Source organism: Amia ocellicauda, chromosome 5 (assembly GCF_036373705.1).
Source record: "Amia ocellicauda isolate fAmiCal2 chromosome 5, fAmiCal2.hap1, whole genome shotgun sequence".
Taxonomy (NCBI): Eukaryota; Metazoa; Chordata; class Actinopteri; order Amiiformes; family Amiidae; genus Amia; species Amia ocellicauda.
Window position 1 is genome coordinate 20,031,341 of NC_089854.1, and position 17,891 is coordinate 20,049,231.

Genomic DNA, 17,891 nt, shown 5'->3' on the forward strand with positions numbered 1-17,891 from the left:
GGGTTTGCTCTGAGTGGCAGTCTTTAACTCCATCACAGAGGCCATGGCATTAAGACATGGTGGGCAGACAGTGAGGCAGCGAGAGAGCGAAGAGCAAGAGAATGAGGCAGCGAGAGAGCGAAGAGAGAGCAAGGGAGTGAAAGAGAGAAGAGTGAGAGAGCGAGGCAGTGAGGCAGCGAGAGTGAAGAGAGAGAGAGCGAGGCGGTGAAAGAGCAAAGAGTGAGAAAGTGGGGCAGTGAGAGAGGCAGCGAGAGTGAAGAGAGCGAGGCAATGAGGCAGCAAGGAACTCAGAAACAGCTCCCTCTCTCTGCATCTGCCACGTCAGCGAAGTCAGTTTATTTATTTGATTGTTGTGGCTATTGCCACTCGATCCAACACGTCATTTGTAGTCCGTCATCTGAAAAGTTGTCAGTCAAGGACAGCACATTGGATCCGTTAAAACTGCACCAGGTACTTGTGTGTCTCGCAAGCTACAAAAACCTTATCATACACATTTCATTTTAGCATTAAATATGAACCATTTATGATGATGTGCAACTAATTTTTTAGTTTTTTTGAGTGTGCACAGTGCTCCTCAGGAAAAAAGTAAGCATAGAGCCCTGTGGCCCCAATGTTTTTGGAAGGGGGCAAACAGGATGATGTGAGGACAGCTGGCCTGGCTGTCAGGGGCTGGTATATTCCGCCTTTAATTGCCCTGCCCCTGCTTCCTTCCCCTGCCCCACCACATACTCATGCCCCTACCCCCTCAGAGAGAGACTCTCCCCTGCCTCTGCCTCATCCCCTACCCCTGCTCCTGCCACCATTACCCCTACCACATGCCCTACCCCATGCCTTGCTCCATGCCCCACCCGGCCCCCTCCCGCTCCCCTGCCATCACTCCACACGCCCTGGTTTACCTTTGATGGCGAACACGCCGTGGCAGAACTCCTTGAAGGTGATCTTGCCCAGGGCGTGGGGGTCCAGGTACTTGGTCAGCTTCTTCACCTGTGGACAGAGGATAGCAGCGTGAGACACAGCACCCCCAGAGGCATCCACACCTCCCCAGCCCAGCAATCAACAGTCACGGCAGTGGTGCAGTCGGCAGCCCGCGCTCACAGGTGGGCAAAGAGACACGTGTCGGCGCTACCACAGCATAGCGTAAACTCCACACCCCCCTGCTGGCGCCTCACGTGCTCGGCCAATCGCAGGACAGCAGACAGCAGCTGCACTCTGCAGTTCAGTGAAGTGGGTCACCGAGCCAGACACACACAGATCGACAGACACGGCGCAGCGGTGTCATGACGCACGGTGGATTAGATGCAGCGAGTCGGCACGCACAGATTAGGTTTTTATTTTTGTTGGGATTGATAGTTTTTTTTTCCTCTGTATTTTTTAGTTCATCCAGCGGGTCACACGGCCACTAAGCAATATTGCGTCTATCATAAGTAACGGTGGGGTTGAATGTGTTTTTCCTGGTCATCTCTGAGCCTAGCATGATCAGCTGCAAAACAGTGCGTGAGAGCAGCCACTGAGGCAGAGTGGATGTGAGATGGGAAGACTCCATACAGTCCTGGACTGGTGGACAGGGAGAGAGAGAGAGGGGGACAGGAAGAAAGACATGGGGATGTAGTGAGAGAGGGGGGCGGAGTGAGAGAGGGGAATAGGAAGAGAGAGAATGGGACAGGAGAGAGAGAAAGAGAGAGAGAAGAGGACAGGGAGTGAGAGTGGGGGACAGGGCTGGGGTGCTGATTGTGCTGCCAGGGAGCTGGACCCCCGACACACTGGCTGCCCAGGAGCGCTGGTGTGACGGATGTGTAATGGCAGGAGCCCGTGGTACCCCCACCCATTTTCAGGCTGAGTGAGGGGCGCGACTTGAGCCAATTAAATGCTTTAATTGTCTGTACGACATCAACAGTCACCTGGGGACTGGTTAATATTGAGGTCAGGAGGGGCAGGTGGGAGGAAAACATCCAGGGGGAAATTTAACTTCCACTCACTTTCTCTGCCTTTTGTTTATTTTTCTTAATGGTTTCCCTGTCTCTCACACCCTATCTCTCTCACACCCTCCAGCCGGTGTTTAGTAGCCGTCGCCCGTCACCGGTCAGCGGCTGCAAAGGTCGAGGTGGACACATTAAACTGCCATCAGCACATGTTCCTTCCTTCCCTCCCTCCCTCCCTCCCTCCCTCACGTTGTCCCGCTCCATGGCTGTATAAATGTGTTTGTTTCATATCAATTAATGCACCTCTGGGGAGACTTTGCAAAGCAGTTTATACCACAGAGCTGCAGCGAGAGAGAGAGAGAGAGAGAGAGAGAAAGAGAGATTCGTCTTTTACTTTCTTTCGTTCGTCTCCTTCCTAAAACAACAGAGCAACACCTTGGCCTGATGCAAGCAGGAAATCCGCTCCCCCCCCTCTCAGATGTGTGAATCAGAGCAACAGACTCGGCTCAAACCACGCTCTCAGGAGGGCGATTGTTATGGTTATATTTGTGTTTTGTTTTTGTGTTTTGCAGCTGCGGGGTTACCGTTAGACACACACCTGGGGAACTGTACGCCAGTCATGAGTCAGACAGCCAGGGTTCCTCTCACCCCAATGGCGATGTTGCCATCCTAGGATGCCCCTCTGCCCCCATCACAGGCTGCGCTGCTGGAGGGCTATGGCAGTGCGCCTGGCTCCCAGCCGGCCTGCCTGTCACACTATTACCTCATTGGGTTTAGTAAGCAGTGGTCACCATGGCTACAGAGGCGGCAAGAGGCACGTCGGGTTTTATTTTTAGAATTGGCGCTGCCAGGGAGCAGGCCGGCTGCAGTCAACACACAGCGTGACGACCCGCGAGACGCAGGCCTGCGCCTTGGTGCCGTGGGAAGGAAAATCTGAAGTTCAGCCCTAATCGGCTCCAATCCGCTAAGATACACTCAGAACCGCTCATTTGGCTACAGTCTGTCGGTCCCACGTCTCCAGTGGAAGACACCGTATAGAATAATAATAAAACGCTGTTCGAAACAACAGTGCACATCTCTCGCGTTAATCTTCCTGTCTGGGGAGGACGTGGATCCTGCCTCTCTCTCTCTTTCCCCTTCTCCATCTCTCTCTCCCCATCTCTCTGTGTCTTCCCCAGGCACCTGCCCTTGAAAGTTTAATGCATCACCTTGCAAGCACTGCCCACACACACACACGGATGCATGAACGCAGGCGCCGAGTCTTCAAGTAAACACCACTTACACGCGGGGCCTGCGAGCCACCTGATCTGAAGGGCGTCCTGCGCGCTCAGCCTCAATTGGAGGGAGGTCAGGTCCAACGCCCCGTGCTCTGGCAGACAGGGAGTGAGAGGGGGTGAAATAAGGCAGCCAGGGAGCGACTTCTCCTTGGTTTGCCACTTATAATTTTTCCCTGTCACCGGGGGTGGGGGGGGTGCCTTGAAGGGCATTCTCGGGGAGGCAGTGATGGGGGCACCGGAGAGACTGTCACACCAGAACAGTGCCTCTCCCACTCGGCACGACACCCTGAGGTCAACAGGCCCACAGGGGTCGAAATCCTCTGGCAAAGAAACCACTGCTGTCAGAGGAGCCGGCCTGTGCTGGGAGAGTCTGCAAACTGGGTCAACCAGTTCACTTAACCGGACCTGTCCTGCGTCTCTTTGTTGGAAGTCAATACACAACCTACAACCACACAATCGGTCATTTTTACTGAACCACCAACAAAACCTAAACAGAACAGATGCACGGCTACACTGGACACTACAGTGCACCACTGTAGTCCGCTGGAAGCTCATCCTTGGGTGACCCTCCAACACTGATTGCTGTGCTCTCAGCGGCACCAGCACCGCAGCCCACGGGCACACCGGGCGTCGGATCCGCTCCATCTACAGAGAAACCCTTCCCAGGCCAGATATCTATGACCCTGTGCCATCAACACAGAGACAGGACAACCAGAGCTGAGCCGGTCCTCGGGCTGAGTGTTTTCAGGCCGCCGTACGGTACCAGCGGCGGAGTTCATTCAATATTAAAAACAACGGCTCTCCAATTCATTGGGGACTCGGCTTCAGCTCGGTTCCAAGAAACACACATCCAGGATTCACTCGTCACGTGTCCACGCAGAAGCCACTGGCGTACTTAGCTGAGATGGAAATACTGCACATTGTAAATATGTGATGTGTGTGTAAAAGATGCATGAGAAAAAACGTGTTTTATATCAAGTAGGCCATATATAACACATAAATGCTGTGTATTTCTTGAGTGGGTTACATTTCTGGGCCAGAATATTCAAAGAAGAAGAAACACGTTGTACTTATTTACTATTAATATCAAAACGTGACACACGCACGCACTGTTGCAGCAGAGGCCGATGGTGAGGGGTGAGGGTAAGAGGGTAAGTAAACACGTCCAATGAAGAGCATGCCCATCCAGAGCAGGGCAGCCATCCGCGCTCCTGATGCACAGCCCGGGCAGTCGCCACGGCAACCGGCGCTGCCTGCACAGAGCGAGCGCAACACCCGCTACAAAATAATGCAAACATGCCGTGGTGCTCTGAAGCACAGAGAGCTGCTGGCAACAATGAGACGCGTATATAGCTGTCATCTGAATTTGCTCTAATGATGGGATCAAAAGGAGATGCGTATATGTTGTGTATATGATTTACGCAATTGCTATAAATGATATAACTACGCAAAACACGAATAGTCCCCGCAGTCTGTAAAAAAGCTTGTCACTGCACAACTAAGCGCACAGATGCGGTTGTTTTGCGTGTTTACATGCCGGGGCCGGCTGTCTCCAGATACCGGTCTTCCTGCACATCATGAGTCCGGGAGAGACGGGGGATAATCCCGCCAGCGAAATCAAATCAATCTGGGCCGCCCAATAAAACAGTGGTTTATGTTTTTTTTAATATTTCAAAACAGAAACGGTTGTTCAAGAGCATTCTTTTTTTCATCCACCCACTTTTTTATTCCTTAATTATTGATGGATGTGACATTGAATAAAGGATGGATGTTTGCATTCAATCTGTGCTTTATGGATAATTAAATAATTATAATAATTCACCTTCAGTTCTTCAAACACACACAATATCGATCCCCAACCACCAGACGCGTCTGCCAGCCTTACCTCCTCGCCTTGCCCGAACTGTAAGCCGAGGTCCACGAAATGCTCGACCCGTATGAAGCCGTCCGCATCCTCGTCGCACACGTCGAACACCTCCTTGAGCTTCTTGAGAAACTGCAGCAGCTGCTCCGTGTCGGGGAAGCCATGCCCGTCCATCGTCCCTCCCCGGGTCTCGGTGCAAACGGGCCACTTACCAGGGGCTCTCCGTCCGCGGCACCCGAGCGCCGGTCGCCATGACCATCCTGCACCCGACTCGACTGGAAAACAGAGCGGCGGTGACGTCAGCAGCACCGGCAGCATCAGCAGCATCAGCAGCGGGCGGGCGGGCGAGAGGAGGACCAGAGGATGAGAGAGAGAAGGGAGGGGGTGGGTGGCAGAGCGAGTGTGGGAAATTGAATGATATATAACAAAAACAGAGAGAGAGAGAGAGAGAGAGATGGAGGAGGGGACGAGCAACAGTGACAGAGAAATCAAATGTATAGAAAACAGTAAGATATGTAAGAGGAGGAGGAGGGTGCTAGAGAGAGAGAAAGAACAGTAACAGAGAGATGTAGGAATGCAGGGGTGGGGGAAAGAGAATGGATCGTGTGAATAAACGGCCTGATCTGAGGACGTGACAATAATCGAGTGGGGATGATGGGGAAACAAACACAGCAAATGACTTTTGGCCGCTGTGGTGATTTAGGCCCCGGCCGCTCTGGCTCCTGGTGTTTTTAACGCTCTCAGATCGCCTGACATCCCCCCTCTGCACACAGGTGTCCCTGGCGTGTGACACGTCTCCGGAGACACATGGAGAGATGCAATACGAGGGGGGGGCAGTCATTTCACCTGCTGTGCCTGAAACCTTTGGAACAGGGCCGCACCCGAGGCCAGCTGGGGTCTTGATTGAGAATTTCCCTGCAGCCCGTGTGTGTGGAGTGTGTGTGTGTGTCTTACAGGAAGAGCAACAATAATCATGAAGGCCAGTCAACGCAGGTTTACAGAACAGACCGAGGAAGAAGAAAACACCGAGCTGAAAACAATGAGGAAAACATGCCCTTTTACAGTCTAAAGCAGGGGTTCCCAAAGTGCGACCCGGGGGCCAAATGCGGCCCTCGAGGATGTTTGGTGCCTCCCCAAATCCAGCCTTGGTTACAAATTGCACATGTAATTTGGGGGGAAATAATAAAACAATTAAAGTTAATAAATATTCCCTAACAGAAATGTATAGGACATAAAAAGGTATGATTGGGGACATATTTAGTTTTCATCTGTACTTCATTTTCTGCTGCAGCCCCCCATCCCATGCAACCTCCGTAAATTGGCCCTCCATCACCAGACATTGGGAACCCCTGGTCTTAAGGATTCCCATGAACCAGTCTCTCTCCTCCTGCTGGTCAAGATGCCCAAAGCGACTGAATACGATGCGATGGCCTGTGTTCAACCCCAAAACAAACACTCCCCCGCCCCCACACACACTGAATCAGACTCGGGATGCCTTTAAAAAGTGAGTTTCATTTAATTCATTAAGATTTCGGTCAGACCAACATGTACAAAAATAAACCCGACACAACCCCCCTCCCCCCCAAGAAACAGAGCGGTCCTCCACTGTCCTGAAGAGGCGTCACAGCACAACACTTTAAAACACAAGAACAGCGAACTCCTCTTCCTCACGGGACGCAGGCAGCCCGGCCTGGCACTGCCACGACACACAGACAGAGAGACAAACAAACATACACACACAAACAGTCAGTCCGGCCTGGCACCGCTACACACACACACACACACACACACACATACATTCGGATGGCAGGAAGGGACAGTGGCGTCAGTTCGCGTTGCCCTCCACCAGCAGCCTGGGCTCCAGGAGAGAGTCCCACCTCTCAGTCAGCTGGAAGACAGAACCAGAGCCGACCTGAACCCCCACACCAGCTCTCACACAGATCAACAATCTCCTTCCATAGATGGTGCAGAAAGGCGCTATATGGTGCAGAGAAGTGGACACACTCACCTTGGATCCACGGGACACAGCGTACTCCACCACCTCCGCGCCATCGGGCGTGTGGTACACCAGGTCAAACTTCCCTGGCTCGGGCGGCACTGTGAGAACATCAGCGTCGTTATCATCATCACGATTATTCCAAGGTGACTTACATGGTTTAGAAGAATCGTAGGACAATACAATACTTATGCACTACGGCTATATGTGCAGGGAGAGGGACACTGCGGGGGGTCTGGGGACAGAGAGGGGGGGGACAGAGAGGTGACGGGCCCAACAGACAAACCCTACCTGGCGCCGATGACAGCAGCTGCAGCTCCACTTGATTGGTGCTCGGGTTCACACCCAATATCTTTCCCTCCTGCCAGGACAGAGAGACGGGGATTAGGGGGACACACTGGGAGGGACAGGCAGAGATGAACACACAGAAGAAGAGAGAGGTTGACAGTCACTGAGTTCACAGAGATGAGACAGTTCTTGCCTTGTAGTCCGAGACCTCGGGGGTGTAGTTCTCCGTCAGCTCCAGCAGCTGGTGGGGGGAGAGAGAGACAGTGAGGGGGCGGGGTTTCAGCTTTCCAACCTCAACCTCACTTCCTGTCCTGCAGAGACATTTCCTCCACTTCCCTCACTGCCCACAACACCCGGCTTATTTTGCCATGCGGCCGACAGCTTCCTCACCTTAAAGGCAATCTTCTGTCCCACGGCGGGGGGGGCCGCCAGCAGGGGCAGGGTGGTGTAGTCTCGGTTAGGGACCACCGCGGGGGGGTTCTGAAACACACAACAGCTCCCGTTACTAGATCATCAGCACCACTGCACTCACCCAGATCACCAAATCACGCCGATCACTGGGCTGGTTGCGATTGTCACCGGCACTGCCACATGGCCAATGAGTCCAACCTGCCCTTCCCCCAGACTCACCTGCAGCACCACCGCGGTGTTCGTCAGGGTGTCGCTGGGCTGCTGCCACCCGTGTTGCCTGTCCTGCGGCGACTCGCTCTCCTCATAGCTGTAAAACACATGGTTCCCAGGGGCCCCTCTTGCCCGGCCCCGGCCACCCCTCGGCCCCAATCCCCTCCAGGGGAATCTCCCGTCCCCTCGGCCCAGCCCCCTGCCGGCTCCCGGGGAGAAGCCCCTGCCTGTGCCCCCGGGCCCCTCTCCACGTGCCCCCTGGGGCGCACCGCGGCCACCAGGAGTGCCTCTACCGCGCATGGATGGCTGGGGAGAGGGCTCCGGTCCGGGACGCTTGATAACCTGCTGGTCAGAGCTGGAGCTGTCAGAGCTGGAGCTGGAGCGGCGGCGGCGTGGCGGCACCACGGGCACAGCCGCAGGAGCCGGAGCTGAGGCCTTCTGGAGTGCAGGCTTGGCGGGGCGGGGGACTGGGGCCTCTGCGGTGCTGGAGGAGTCTGTGGAGGAGCCGGAGGATGGGGCCCGTGCTGCCAGAGCCGCCTGTCTGCCTGCTGTCTGGCCCCCGGCCGGGCTGCCCTGGCTCAGGCTGGGCTTAGGCCGGGTCTTGCCACCCTTTGGTCCGACTGTGCTGCCCCCGGCGGTCTTACTGCTGGAGGCCCCCTGCTCCCCCTCACTGCTGCTGCTGCTGCTTCTGTCTCTCGGGGCCGGCTTCTTGTGGGCGTCCCTTCTGCTGGGGGGTGAAGCCACTCTTGTGGTCTTCGCTGCATCTCTCGCCACCTTGGCCTTGGAGACGGCAGCTGCCTTCTTCCTCGCCAGCTGCGTGGGCCCCCCCGGGGACACTGGTGCCTCTGACTCGTCTGTCACAGGTGGCGGTTGTTTCTTCTTCTTCTTCTTCTTTTTCTTCTTCTTCTTGCTGCTGCCCCCTTCCTCGCACTGGGCAGGCTCTGTGTCCCCCGGCCGGGCGCTGCCACGGCTGCCCTCCCTGCTCTTCCTCCTCTTCCTCAGCCCGCTCTCCGGGGACTCCCCTTCCCTGCTCCTCCTCCTCTTCCTCACCGACCAGGGGGAGACGCTGCCGCTGCGCTCAAACCCGTTCTCTTCCGGCAGCCCCTCGACTTTCACCCTGGCGGGTATCGGGACACAGCGGAAACACAAACGAGTCGTTTGTTAGAGGACAGACAGACAATTACATCATCACCCTGAAGGGGGTCTACAGAGACGGGAATCTGCAGCCCCACCGCTCACCTGCATCACCCATGTGTCTTTGAGTACTGATTTTATTTACTTGAGTGCCACAGTCTGTCAAAAAAATCAGGAATCTGAGTCTCCATTGTGTGTCACGCAATATTGACTGACAGGAGCAACGTGTCTACCACACACTACTGCATAGAGAAGTCGTGGACCAGAGCATCATCGTGGATGCAACTGGACTGACACAGCCTTGACGGCGTTTATTAAAACACATGTACATACACTTACATAAATAATGATTAGTGCAGAAGAACCGGTGGACTCTGAGCACAACATGACTCAGACTCGGTTTTATCATCTGCAAGTGACCGTGCACAGAAACACAAGCACATCCGGGACCCCGGCGTCCCTCCTCGTCTCCGTGCGGGCGGCGGCGCTCACCTGACGCTGTCGTTGTCCCGCACGACGTGGATGCTCTCGGCGGGCGGCAGGTAGCAGTCCTCCAGGAACAGGCTGAGCACTGTGCCGCGGCTGAAGTCGAAGCGCTCCCGCACGATGCTGGCCAGGTCCGCCACCACACGGCACCGGCTCAGGTCCACCAGCAGCCAGCACATGCGGCAGTCGGCCACGGCGGGCGGCGGGTAGTCGAAGTACAGCCGCACTCGCACCGTGTGAGCCGTGGGCGCCGCCATGTTGCTTTGCAGGACGACCGGTGCCGTAGAGGGGACTTGAATCCGGCGCCCGGGGGGGGAGAGTGGGGCGCTCGGTGGCGTCTGGATGTCTGGGCGACGCCTGTCCGCAGCTGCTGCCCCCTACAGGCCTGGTGGGGAACTGCAGGCTATGCGAGTTCCTGAACACAGGGCAGAGTAGTGCAACCTTAACACCGATATAAAGGCCATTCCCGTCTATATAAATATACATGTCTGCCCGCTTCAGCCATCGTGTGTGGCCCAGTGACGAGTTAACCCGTTCACAAGCATGAGAGATTGACGTACGGGCCTGGTTGCCCAGCGCAAACCACATTCAAATTCCAACATGGGGTCCAGAATGTGGTTTTGGCACGGAAGGACGGGGCGTGCGGCAGCAGGGGGAAGTTTAAACTGCGGTTCTGGCACTAACACCAGGACGGTTTTATAGTTATGGCACATATTGTTCGGCAATCGGACAGAGAGATCAGCTGACTTGCACTGTCATATGACTGTGGCTGACTGTGTGCCCAGATTGCCACTGCGATGATGGAGGGACACAAGATCACCGGGCTTCTGCTGCTGCTCCTGGCCATTGATGCAGGTGAGTGAATTATAATGTAGCAATTCAATCACGGCAGATAACTGTCTTTGTTTGGCAACATCACTGATTCACTGCGCATGATCAGCCAGTGCGATATCAGCTGGTTTCGATTTTGCTTAGTTCCTAACTTGTTTTTTATTGTATTAGTATTTTAACGAGTGTGCAAAATACTAAATGATTCTACCTGTTGGGGTATATATTATGTTTATGTCAATAAAAATAAAACAAAATCGCACAAATCCGAAAAATTGCATTCATCGGCAACTAAGAGGAATTGTAGAAGTGGGACTCACCGCCTTGTGCGGTTTCTCCCCTATGACCACACTGTGGAAGAGTCTAAAATCAACTGTGCAAAAACAACCCTCATGTACCCCCCTCTCCTCCCCACAGCCATCCCAGATCACCGGCCGGCTCTGGGACTGGTGACCTGAACTGTGTTTGTTTTTTCTCCCTGTCGTGGCTTCTCTCCAAGCTTTTTTTGGGTGGGGTGGTTTTGAAATCCTATCTGAAAGTATCTTGGTCGGGACAGTTGATACTTTAATTCTGGTCTCTGTCAGTTCAGCGGAGAGGAGAGACGTTTACTCAGGACGCTGATCTGAGTTGGAATAAGTAGACCTTGCAAAGACATTGACCTCTTTGGCGATTGGATTAGTCCATAATTCCACCAGCAGGTTGTTTGATAATAGCCATAATAGAGTGAATATCCATTGTGAGGGCTGGAACATTGTGCAGGTCTGGGAGTCATTCTCTTTCTCTCTGTCTATCTCTCTCGCAGGTGGTGCGGTGCCAAGAGAAGGGAAGGAGACTTGGGGCTATGTGGATGTACGGGATGGCGCTCACATGTTCTGGTGGCTGTACTACACTACCAACCCCACCCACAACTACACTCAAGTGCCCCTGGTTATGTGGCTGCAGGTGGGCAAACACTGAAGGCGGGGGGGGGGGCATGCCAAAACCAAACCAAATCACACCAAAACTGAGGCCCAGTCAAGACTGTGACGCACAGGGCTCCAAGATCAGGGCCTGTTTTCAGACGCTTAATTGGGAGCCTGACTTGTGCTCTGGTTGTGTGAAATTAGTTTGTTTTCGTTGTCAGAAGCTGTCTCCTGATCTGTGATGCCCAGCCTGATCTGAAGAGCTCCAAGGCTCAGATGCAGACAATCCTGCCCCTTATATCTGCCCCTAACCCTTGCCCTTGCCCTTGCCCTTGCCCCTGTCTCTCTAGGGCTGGGCTCTGCTCTCTTCATTAATTTTCATGTAATACAACCATGTGAAAATACTGACCAGTAGGTGGCAGCATCTCCATAGGTTTGGCCCTGTTTAGGAGGCTGCCTGGGGTCTTTTCCTGTCGCCAGTTCTGTTTTTAGGTATTGCACAATTAAAGCATCAATCATACAGATAATTATAAATATTCAGTTGGTGGTTGTTGTTATTATTCCAGTAATTATGACAGTGATAGGACTGGCATTACTGCCTACGGCGCCTGCGTTTCTGTCCTGACGGGTTCTGTTTCCCGGATAGGGCGGCCCGGGCGGCTCCGGCTGCGGGTTTGGGAACTTCGAGGAGATCGGGCCGCTGGACCGGGACCTGAAGCCCAGAAACACGACCTGGGTAAGAGAGGGCACTGCGCCTGGGCACAGGGATGGGCAACAGGATTGGTCTTGCTGGGTGTTGAACCGTGCTTGTTACTCAGGAAGAGACTGATCTGCTGTTTAATGGTCTATGTGGGTCTGTGTGTGTGTGTGTGTGTGTGTGTGTGTACAGATCCAGGCGTCCAGCGTGCTGTTTGTCGATAACCCCGTGGGCACAGGGTACAGCTACACGGACTCATCAGACGCACTGGCCAAAGATGTGGCCACCGTGGCTTCAGATATGATGGTCCTGCTGCAGACCTTCTTCAAGTCTCATATGGAGTTCCAGGTACGTGACTGTGTGTGTGTGTACGTGTTGTATAAGCATGTACACCAACAAGTGAAAATATCAGCAGAGAGTGTCCCATGTTCAGGTGTTCAGCTGTAGAGACCGGCGACTTCACACTTTGAGCGTCACAAGCTAACTGACATGCAACTGTGTCCTGTTGTTCCAGAACGTTCCTTTCTACATCTTCTCCGAGTCCTACGGAGGGAAAATGGCCGCGGCTATTGCTCAGTCGCTCACCAAGGTACAGTTTCCAGTGTGTGTTTGTAGGTTACAAACAAAAATTTCCAATGTCCCCATAATTCAAATCGCTTATAAAACATACTAAATGATTTTTTATTGTAAAAATGCAGAAAGTTTGTTATTAGGGTTAGAGTTAGGGGATAGAATCTATAGTTTGTACAGTATAAAAATCATTAGGTCTATGGAGAGTCCCCATAATGATAGCTGCACCAACGTGTGTGTGTGTCTTTTTTTTTTTTTTTTCCAGTTAGCAGTTGGATAAAGATTTATCTCCGGCCCACAATGAACCAGTGCCCAACTTCCTCTATCCCCTCTCTAGACAGGCAGGGCTGGAAACCCCAGATATGTCAGCTCTGGGTTCTCTTCTCTTTTTTTTTTTTTTATAGCAATAAATCCCTAATCCTGCCATCCTGCCCTGAGAGGATGAGTAAACAGGCCCAGAATAACTGTTACTCAGTGGATGATGGAGGGCGGTTAGAAGTTTCAAAAATAACTCCCAACAGTGCAGTATTAGTAACAGCCACCTGCTCGGTCAGGTGACTGTGTTACACATCGGGTCACACCTCCAGAGCCCTGTCTGAGGGGCCCGGGAGCAGAGGCTCGGCCCACCCGTGTCGCAAGACAACAGCCTGGGGAATGGACACTCCTGAGTCCATTGAGCCACTGTGGCCGGCCAGATGTGAGGGACAGGCGGGCTGAGGACAGTGAGATGCTAACTGTATAAATGTGCGTCTGTCTGGTTTCAGGCGATCGGCGAGGGCTCCATCAGATGCAAGTTCGCAGGCGTGGCTCTGGGCGACTCCTGGATCTCCCCGCTGGGTGCGTCTCCGTCCCTTTCGCACCGCGTTACATCTTGACCCGTGTTGTTGTGTATGTGGCCGTTGGCAGAGACGCACAATCTTGGTTGCCTCAAGGGCGTCGTCTTTCTGAGCCGAGAGAGAGAAATAGAAACTGAAACCTCATCTCCTCTGGTGTCTGTTTTGTTTCCTTGTAGATTCTGTCATGTCCTGGGGGCCATACCTGTACAGCACGGTGAGTCTGAGTCCTGCCCGCTGCCCTTGGTAGTGCCTCCCCCCGCACCAGCCCCACAGTCTCCTGCGTTTTGGCACACCTGCTGTATCACTGTAGCGTGGCAACCTGTCAAATCACACCCCACGTTATACAGGGAGTGTTGGATCTCAGTCAGTGTTTCCTACCCAGGGTGCCCTGACTCACAGCTGTGCCATCAGACGGGAGCCAGGGTGCTGTCATTTCTGAAAAGAAAAGGAAAAAAGAGAGGAAAAAAAGAAAAAAAAACATATATACAGTGAGGGAAAAAAGTATTTGATCCCCTGCTGATTTTGTACGTTTGCCCACTGACAAAGAAATGATCAGTCTATAATTTTAATGGTAGGTGTATTTTAACAGAGAGAGAGACAGAATAACAGCAAAAAAATCCAGAAAAACACATTTCAAAAAAGTTATAAATTGATTTGCATGTTAATGAGGGAAATAAGTATTTGACCCCTTCGACTTAGTACTTGGTGGCAAAACCCTTGTTGGCAATCACAGAGGTCAGACGTTTCTTGTAGTTGGCCACCAGGTTTGCACACATCTCAGGAGGGATTTTGTCCCACTCCTCTTTGCAGATCCTCTCCAAGTCATTAAGGTTTCGAGGCTGACGTTTGGCAACTCGAACCTTCAGCTCCCTCCACAGATTTTCTATGGGATTAAGGTCTGGAGACTGGCTGGGCCACTCCAGGACCTTAATGTGCTTCTTCTTGAGCCACTCCTTTGTTGCCTTGGCTGTGTGTTTTGGGTCATTGTCATGCTGGAATACCCATCCACGACCCATTTTCAATGCCCTGGCTGAGGGAAGGAGGTTCTCACCCAAGATTTGACGGTACATGGCCCCGTCCATCGTCCCTTTGATGCGGTGTAGTTGTCCTGTCCCCTTAGCAGAAAAACACCCCCAAAGCATAATGTTTCCACCTCCATGTTTGACGGTGGGGATGGTGTTCTTGGGGTCTTTCCTCCTCCTCCAAACACGGCGAGTTGAGTTGATGCCAAAGAGCTCGATTTTGGTCTCATCTGACCACAACACTTTCACCCAGTTCTCCTCTGAATCATTCAGATGTTCATTGTCAAACTTCAGACGGGACTGTACATGTGCTTTCTTGAGCAGGGGGACCTTGCGGGCGCTGCAGGATTTCAGTCCTTCCCGGCGTAGTGTGTTACCAATTGTTTTCTTGGCGACTATGGTCCCAGCTGCCTTGAGATCATTAACAAGATCCTCCCGTGTAGTTCTGGGCTGATTCCTCACCGTTCTCATGATCATTGAAACTCCACGAGGTGAGATCTTGCATGGAGCCCCAGACCGAGGAAGACTGACAGTTATTTTGTGTTTCTTCCATTTGCAAATAATCGCACCAGCTGTTGTCACCGTCTCACCAAGCTGCTTGGCGATGGTCTTGTAGCCCATTCCAGCCTTGTGTAGGTCTACAATCTTGTCCCTGACATCCTTGGACAGCTCTTTGGTCTTGGCCATGGTGGAGAGTTTGGAATCTGATTGATTGATTGCTTCTGTGGACAGGTGTCTTTTATACAGGTAACGAGCTGAGATTAGGAGCTCTCCCTTTAAGAGACACCTGTATACCTGTATAAAAGACACCTGGGAGCCAGAAATCTTGCTGATTGATAGGGGATCAAATACTTATTTCCCTCATTAACATGCAAATCAATTTATAACTTTTTTGAAATGCGTTTTTCTGGATTTTTTTGCTGTTATTCTGTCTCTCACTGTTAAAATACAACTACCATTAAAATTATAGACTGATCATTTCTTTGTCAGTGGGCAAACGTACAAAATCAGCAGGGGATCACTGTGTGTATATGTGTATATATATATATATATATATATATATATATATATATATATATATATACACACACACATTGACTCTGTATTTGATTTGATGTAGTTTTTGTTAGGAATTGTACTAACCAGCTGTGGGACCTCCCAGAGACAGGTGTATTTAACCTGAAATCATGTGACACCTTAATTGCACAGAGGTGGATTCCATTCAACTCGTTATGTGACTCCTAAAGACAATTGGTTTCACCACAGCTCAGTCAGGTGTGTCATAGCAAAGGGGGCGATTACTAATACATTCAATTATTTTTTGTTTTGTAATTTGCAGATTTTATTTTTCACTTTGACATTATGGACATTTTGATTAGTGGCAAAAACTCCTGATTAGATCCATTCTGATTTCATGTTGTAACACAATGACATGTGGAAAAGTCCAAGGCGGGTGAATACTTTTGAGAGCTACTGTACATTAAAGCCAACAACTTCATTTAATGTCTTTAAATGAAATCCACTGCTGAGCGAATGAAAGGGAGTGTGGCTCTCACGGTTTGTGTGTCCTGTGCTGCAGTCTCTGCTGGACGACCGTGGCCTGGCGGAGGTGGACGGCGCGGCGCGGGCGGTGCAGCAGGCCGTGCAGCGCGGGGAGTTTGAGAAGGCCACGGAGCTGTGGTCCAACACAGAGAACGTGGTGGAGCAGGTACGCCCACGGTACCCCACCCTCCCTCCCTATATCTCCCACACTGTCACTCTCCCTCTCTCTCTCGTTCACTCTCTTCCTCCCCTTGTCTTAAAAGCACATCTCTCTCAATGCTCTCCTCCCCTCTTTCCAGAACACCAATTTTGTGAACTTCTACAACATCCTGACCCAGGATCCTGACAACACGGCCAAGATGGTGGCCGGAGATGGACACCTTGGTGAGATCGATCAATCGATCAACAGATACAACTGAACCATAAGAAGTCCATGCTGCGGCCCCTGTATCCTCACGCTGTCTGTCTCTCCCCCACAGCCTCCCTGCTGCGCCGACACGTGCGCCCCCTGCACAAGCAGTCACTCAGCCAGCTAATGAACGGCCCCATCAGGGACAAGCTGAAGGTCATCCCCCACGACGTCACCTGGGGAGGTAGGGCTTCTCTCCTCCACACACCCCCCCCGCTCAGTGTCCCACCTCGCTCTGTCACTGGGAAACTGGTGTGTTTCTCTGTCTCCCCAGGCCAGTCTGCGGAGGTGTTCTCCAGCATGGCTGGGGACTTCATGAAGCCAGTGGTGGACACTGTGGACCAGCTGCTGGCGGCCGGAGTCAACGTGACGGTCTACAACGGACAGCTGGACCTGATCGTGGACACGATGGGTACGGACACGTCGCAGGAGTGTTTCCCTCTGTAGAAGAGTACGGGTTTGTAGAAGCTGTGATGAAGATTGTGTGTGTGTCTGTGTAGGGTTGGGGTGGTGCTACTAATGTTACTCTTCAGAAGGTGCGAGGGCAAGTGTAGGTCAGTGTGCAGGTGTGTGTGTGTGTGTGCAGGAAGTGAGGCATGTCTGTGTCCCTGCGCAGGTCAGGAGGCCTGGGTCAAGAGGCTGAAGTGGGCGGGACTTCCTGATTTTAACAAGCTGAGATGGACAGCCCTGGACGACCCCACCTCCCCGGGCCAGACCGGTGCATTCTACAAGGTCTACCAGAACTTCGCCTTCTACTGGATCCTCAAGGCTGGCCACATGGTACTGCTGTTGCTGTGGGGGGGTGGGAAGGATGACTCACCGACAGCTCTCCCGTGTCCAGAAGAATAACGTGTCTCCCTCTTCGTCTGTCCCGCAGATCCCCTCGGACCAGGGAGAGATGGCTCTGGAGATGCTGAGGATGGTGACCAGGCAGGAGTGACCGGGTCAGAGGTCAGCTGGGATGACCCTGCAGCCAGAAGACAATCACCCCCACAGCCTCCCCTTCCCCAATCCAATCAGCACCGCGCACACCTCCGCCCCACACCGCCGCCTGCAGACCGGCCCGCAGGGATCACGGGCGAACTGTGTCTGGGTGGTCAGCTAGTAATGTCTGCTGTTTCACGTGTGAACCAATCAAAGCCTGTTTTGAGAACAAGTTTATTTTGATAATCTGTGATTTGTGTTAAAAATACTGACAATAAACAAATGATTTTATATATAACCACACACCTCTGTTCACAAGTGTCTGTTTCATGTTTTGATTCGTCAGATCGCTTTGTCAGATTGTTTGTTTTCTTTCCTTAACAAAAGGTATGTGACAAATATACAAGTCCGCCTCAATACATAGATAGTTTAATAAAGATACTAAATTTAGATCCAATACACTGATCGGTATGTGACTGCAATTCTACAACTCATTTTCAACATAAATTGGGATATTAATTTTGTTTCTAAATTATCTATACTACTAATATAGTTTCGCACAGCGCTCTGCTTACA

General features: G+C 52.3%; 3 protein-coding genes across 4 annotated transcripts in view; 1 reads left to right on the forward strand and 2 right to left on the reverse strand.

The window, feature by feature from the left end:
* LOC136749700 (rab11 family-interacting protein 4A) overlaps positions 1–5,302 on the reverse strand; it is a 48,435-nt gene extending 43,133 nt beyond the window's left edge. The window contains exons 1-2 of one of the 2 annotated variants that reach the window (XM_066704186.1): positions 5,082–5,302; positions 897–984 (exon numbers count right to left, since the gene is read on the reverse strand). In XM_066704186.1, the coding sequence (XP_066560283.1) occupies positions 897–984; positions 5,082–5,234 (241 nt within the window). In that variant the 5' untranslated portion in view covers positions 5,235–5,302. The remainder of the gene's footprint in view (positions 1–896; positions 985–5,081) is intronic. The other variant, XM_066704187.1, reaches the window with a different exon arrangement.
* A 1,250-nt stretch (positions 5,303–6,552) lies between these two features.
* Positions 6,553–9,944, reverse strand: coil (coilin p80). The gene is made up of 7 exons (XM_066704195.1): positions 9,592–9,944; positions 7,975–9,082; positions 7,735–7,824; positions 7,538–7,585; positions 7,348–7,417; positions 7,069–7,157; positions 6,553–6,948 (listed from the first exon to the last, which is right to left on the reverse strand). Exons 1-7 carry the CDS (start codon positions 9,840–9,842, stop codon positions 6,886–6,888), a joined length of 1,719 nt encoding a protein of 572 aa, XP_066560292.1. The 5' UTR covers positions 9,843–9,944; the 3' UTR covers positions 6,553–6,885.
* Positions 9,945–10,262: 318 nt separating this feature from the next.
* On the forward strand, positions 10,263–17,618 carry scpep1 (serine carboxypeptidase 1). The gene is made up of 13 exons (XM_066704194.1): positions 10,263–10,440; positions 11,216–11,355; positions 11,962–12,051; positions 12,205–12,360; positions 12,527–12,601; positions 13,347–13,419; positions 13,595–13,632; positions 16,020–16,148; positions 16,282–16,366; positions 16,462–16,575; positions 16,666–16,803; positions 17,008–17,171; positions 17,269–17,618. The coding sequence occupies exons 1-13, from the start codon at positions 10,383–10,385 to the stop codon at positions 17,329–17,331; spliced, it is 1,323 nt and encodes a 440-aa protein (XP_066560291.1). The 5' UTR covers positions 10,263–10,382; the 3' UTR covers positions 17,332–17,618.
* The last annotated feature ends 273 nt before the right edge of the window (positions 17,619–17,891 follow it).

Bases quoted from the DNA above. Each gene is read 5' to 3' on its own strand.
- scpep1 (XM_066704194.1), top strand. From the start codon at position 10,383: ATGATGGAGGGACACAAGATCACCGGGCTTCTGCTGCTGCTCCTGGCC. The intron at 11,356-11,961 runs GTGGGCAAACAC...TTTCCCGGATAG, and splicing joins CCCTGGTTATGTGGCTGCAG to GGCGGCCCGGGCGGCTCCGG. The intron at 13,420-13,594 runs GTGCGTCTCCGT...GTTTCCTTGTAG, and splicing joins CTCCTGGATCTCCCCGCTGG to ATTCTGTCATGTCCTGGGGG.
- coil (XM_066704195.1), bottom strand. From the start codon at position 9,842: ATGGCGGCGCCCACGGCTCACACGGTGCGAGTGCGGCTGTACTTCGAC. The intron at 9,083-9,591 runs GTGAGCGCCGCC...GATACCCGCCAG, and splicing joins CGGGACAACGACAGCGTCAG to GGTGAAAGTCGAGGGGCTGC. The intron at 7,825-7,974 runs GTGAGTCTGGGG...TGTGTGTTTCAG, and splicing joins ACACCGCGGTGGTGCTGCAG to AACCCCCCCGCGGTGGTCCC.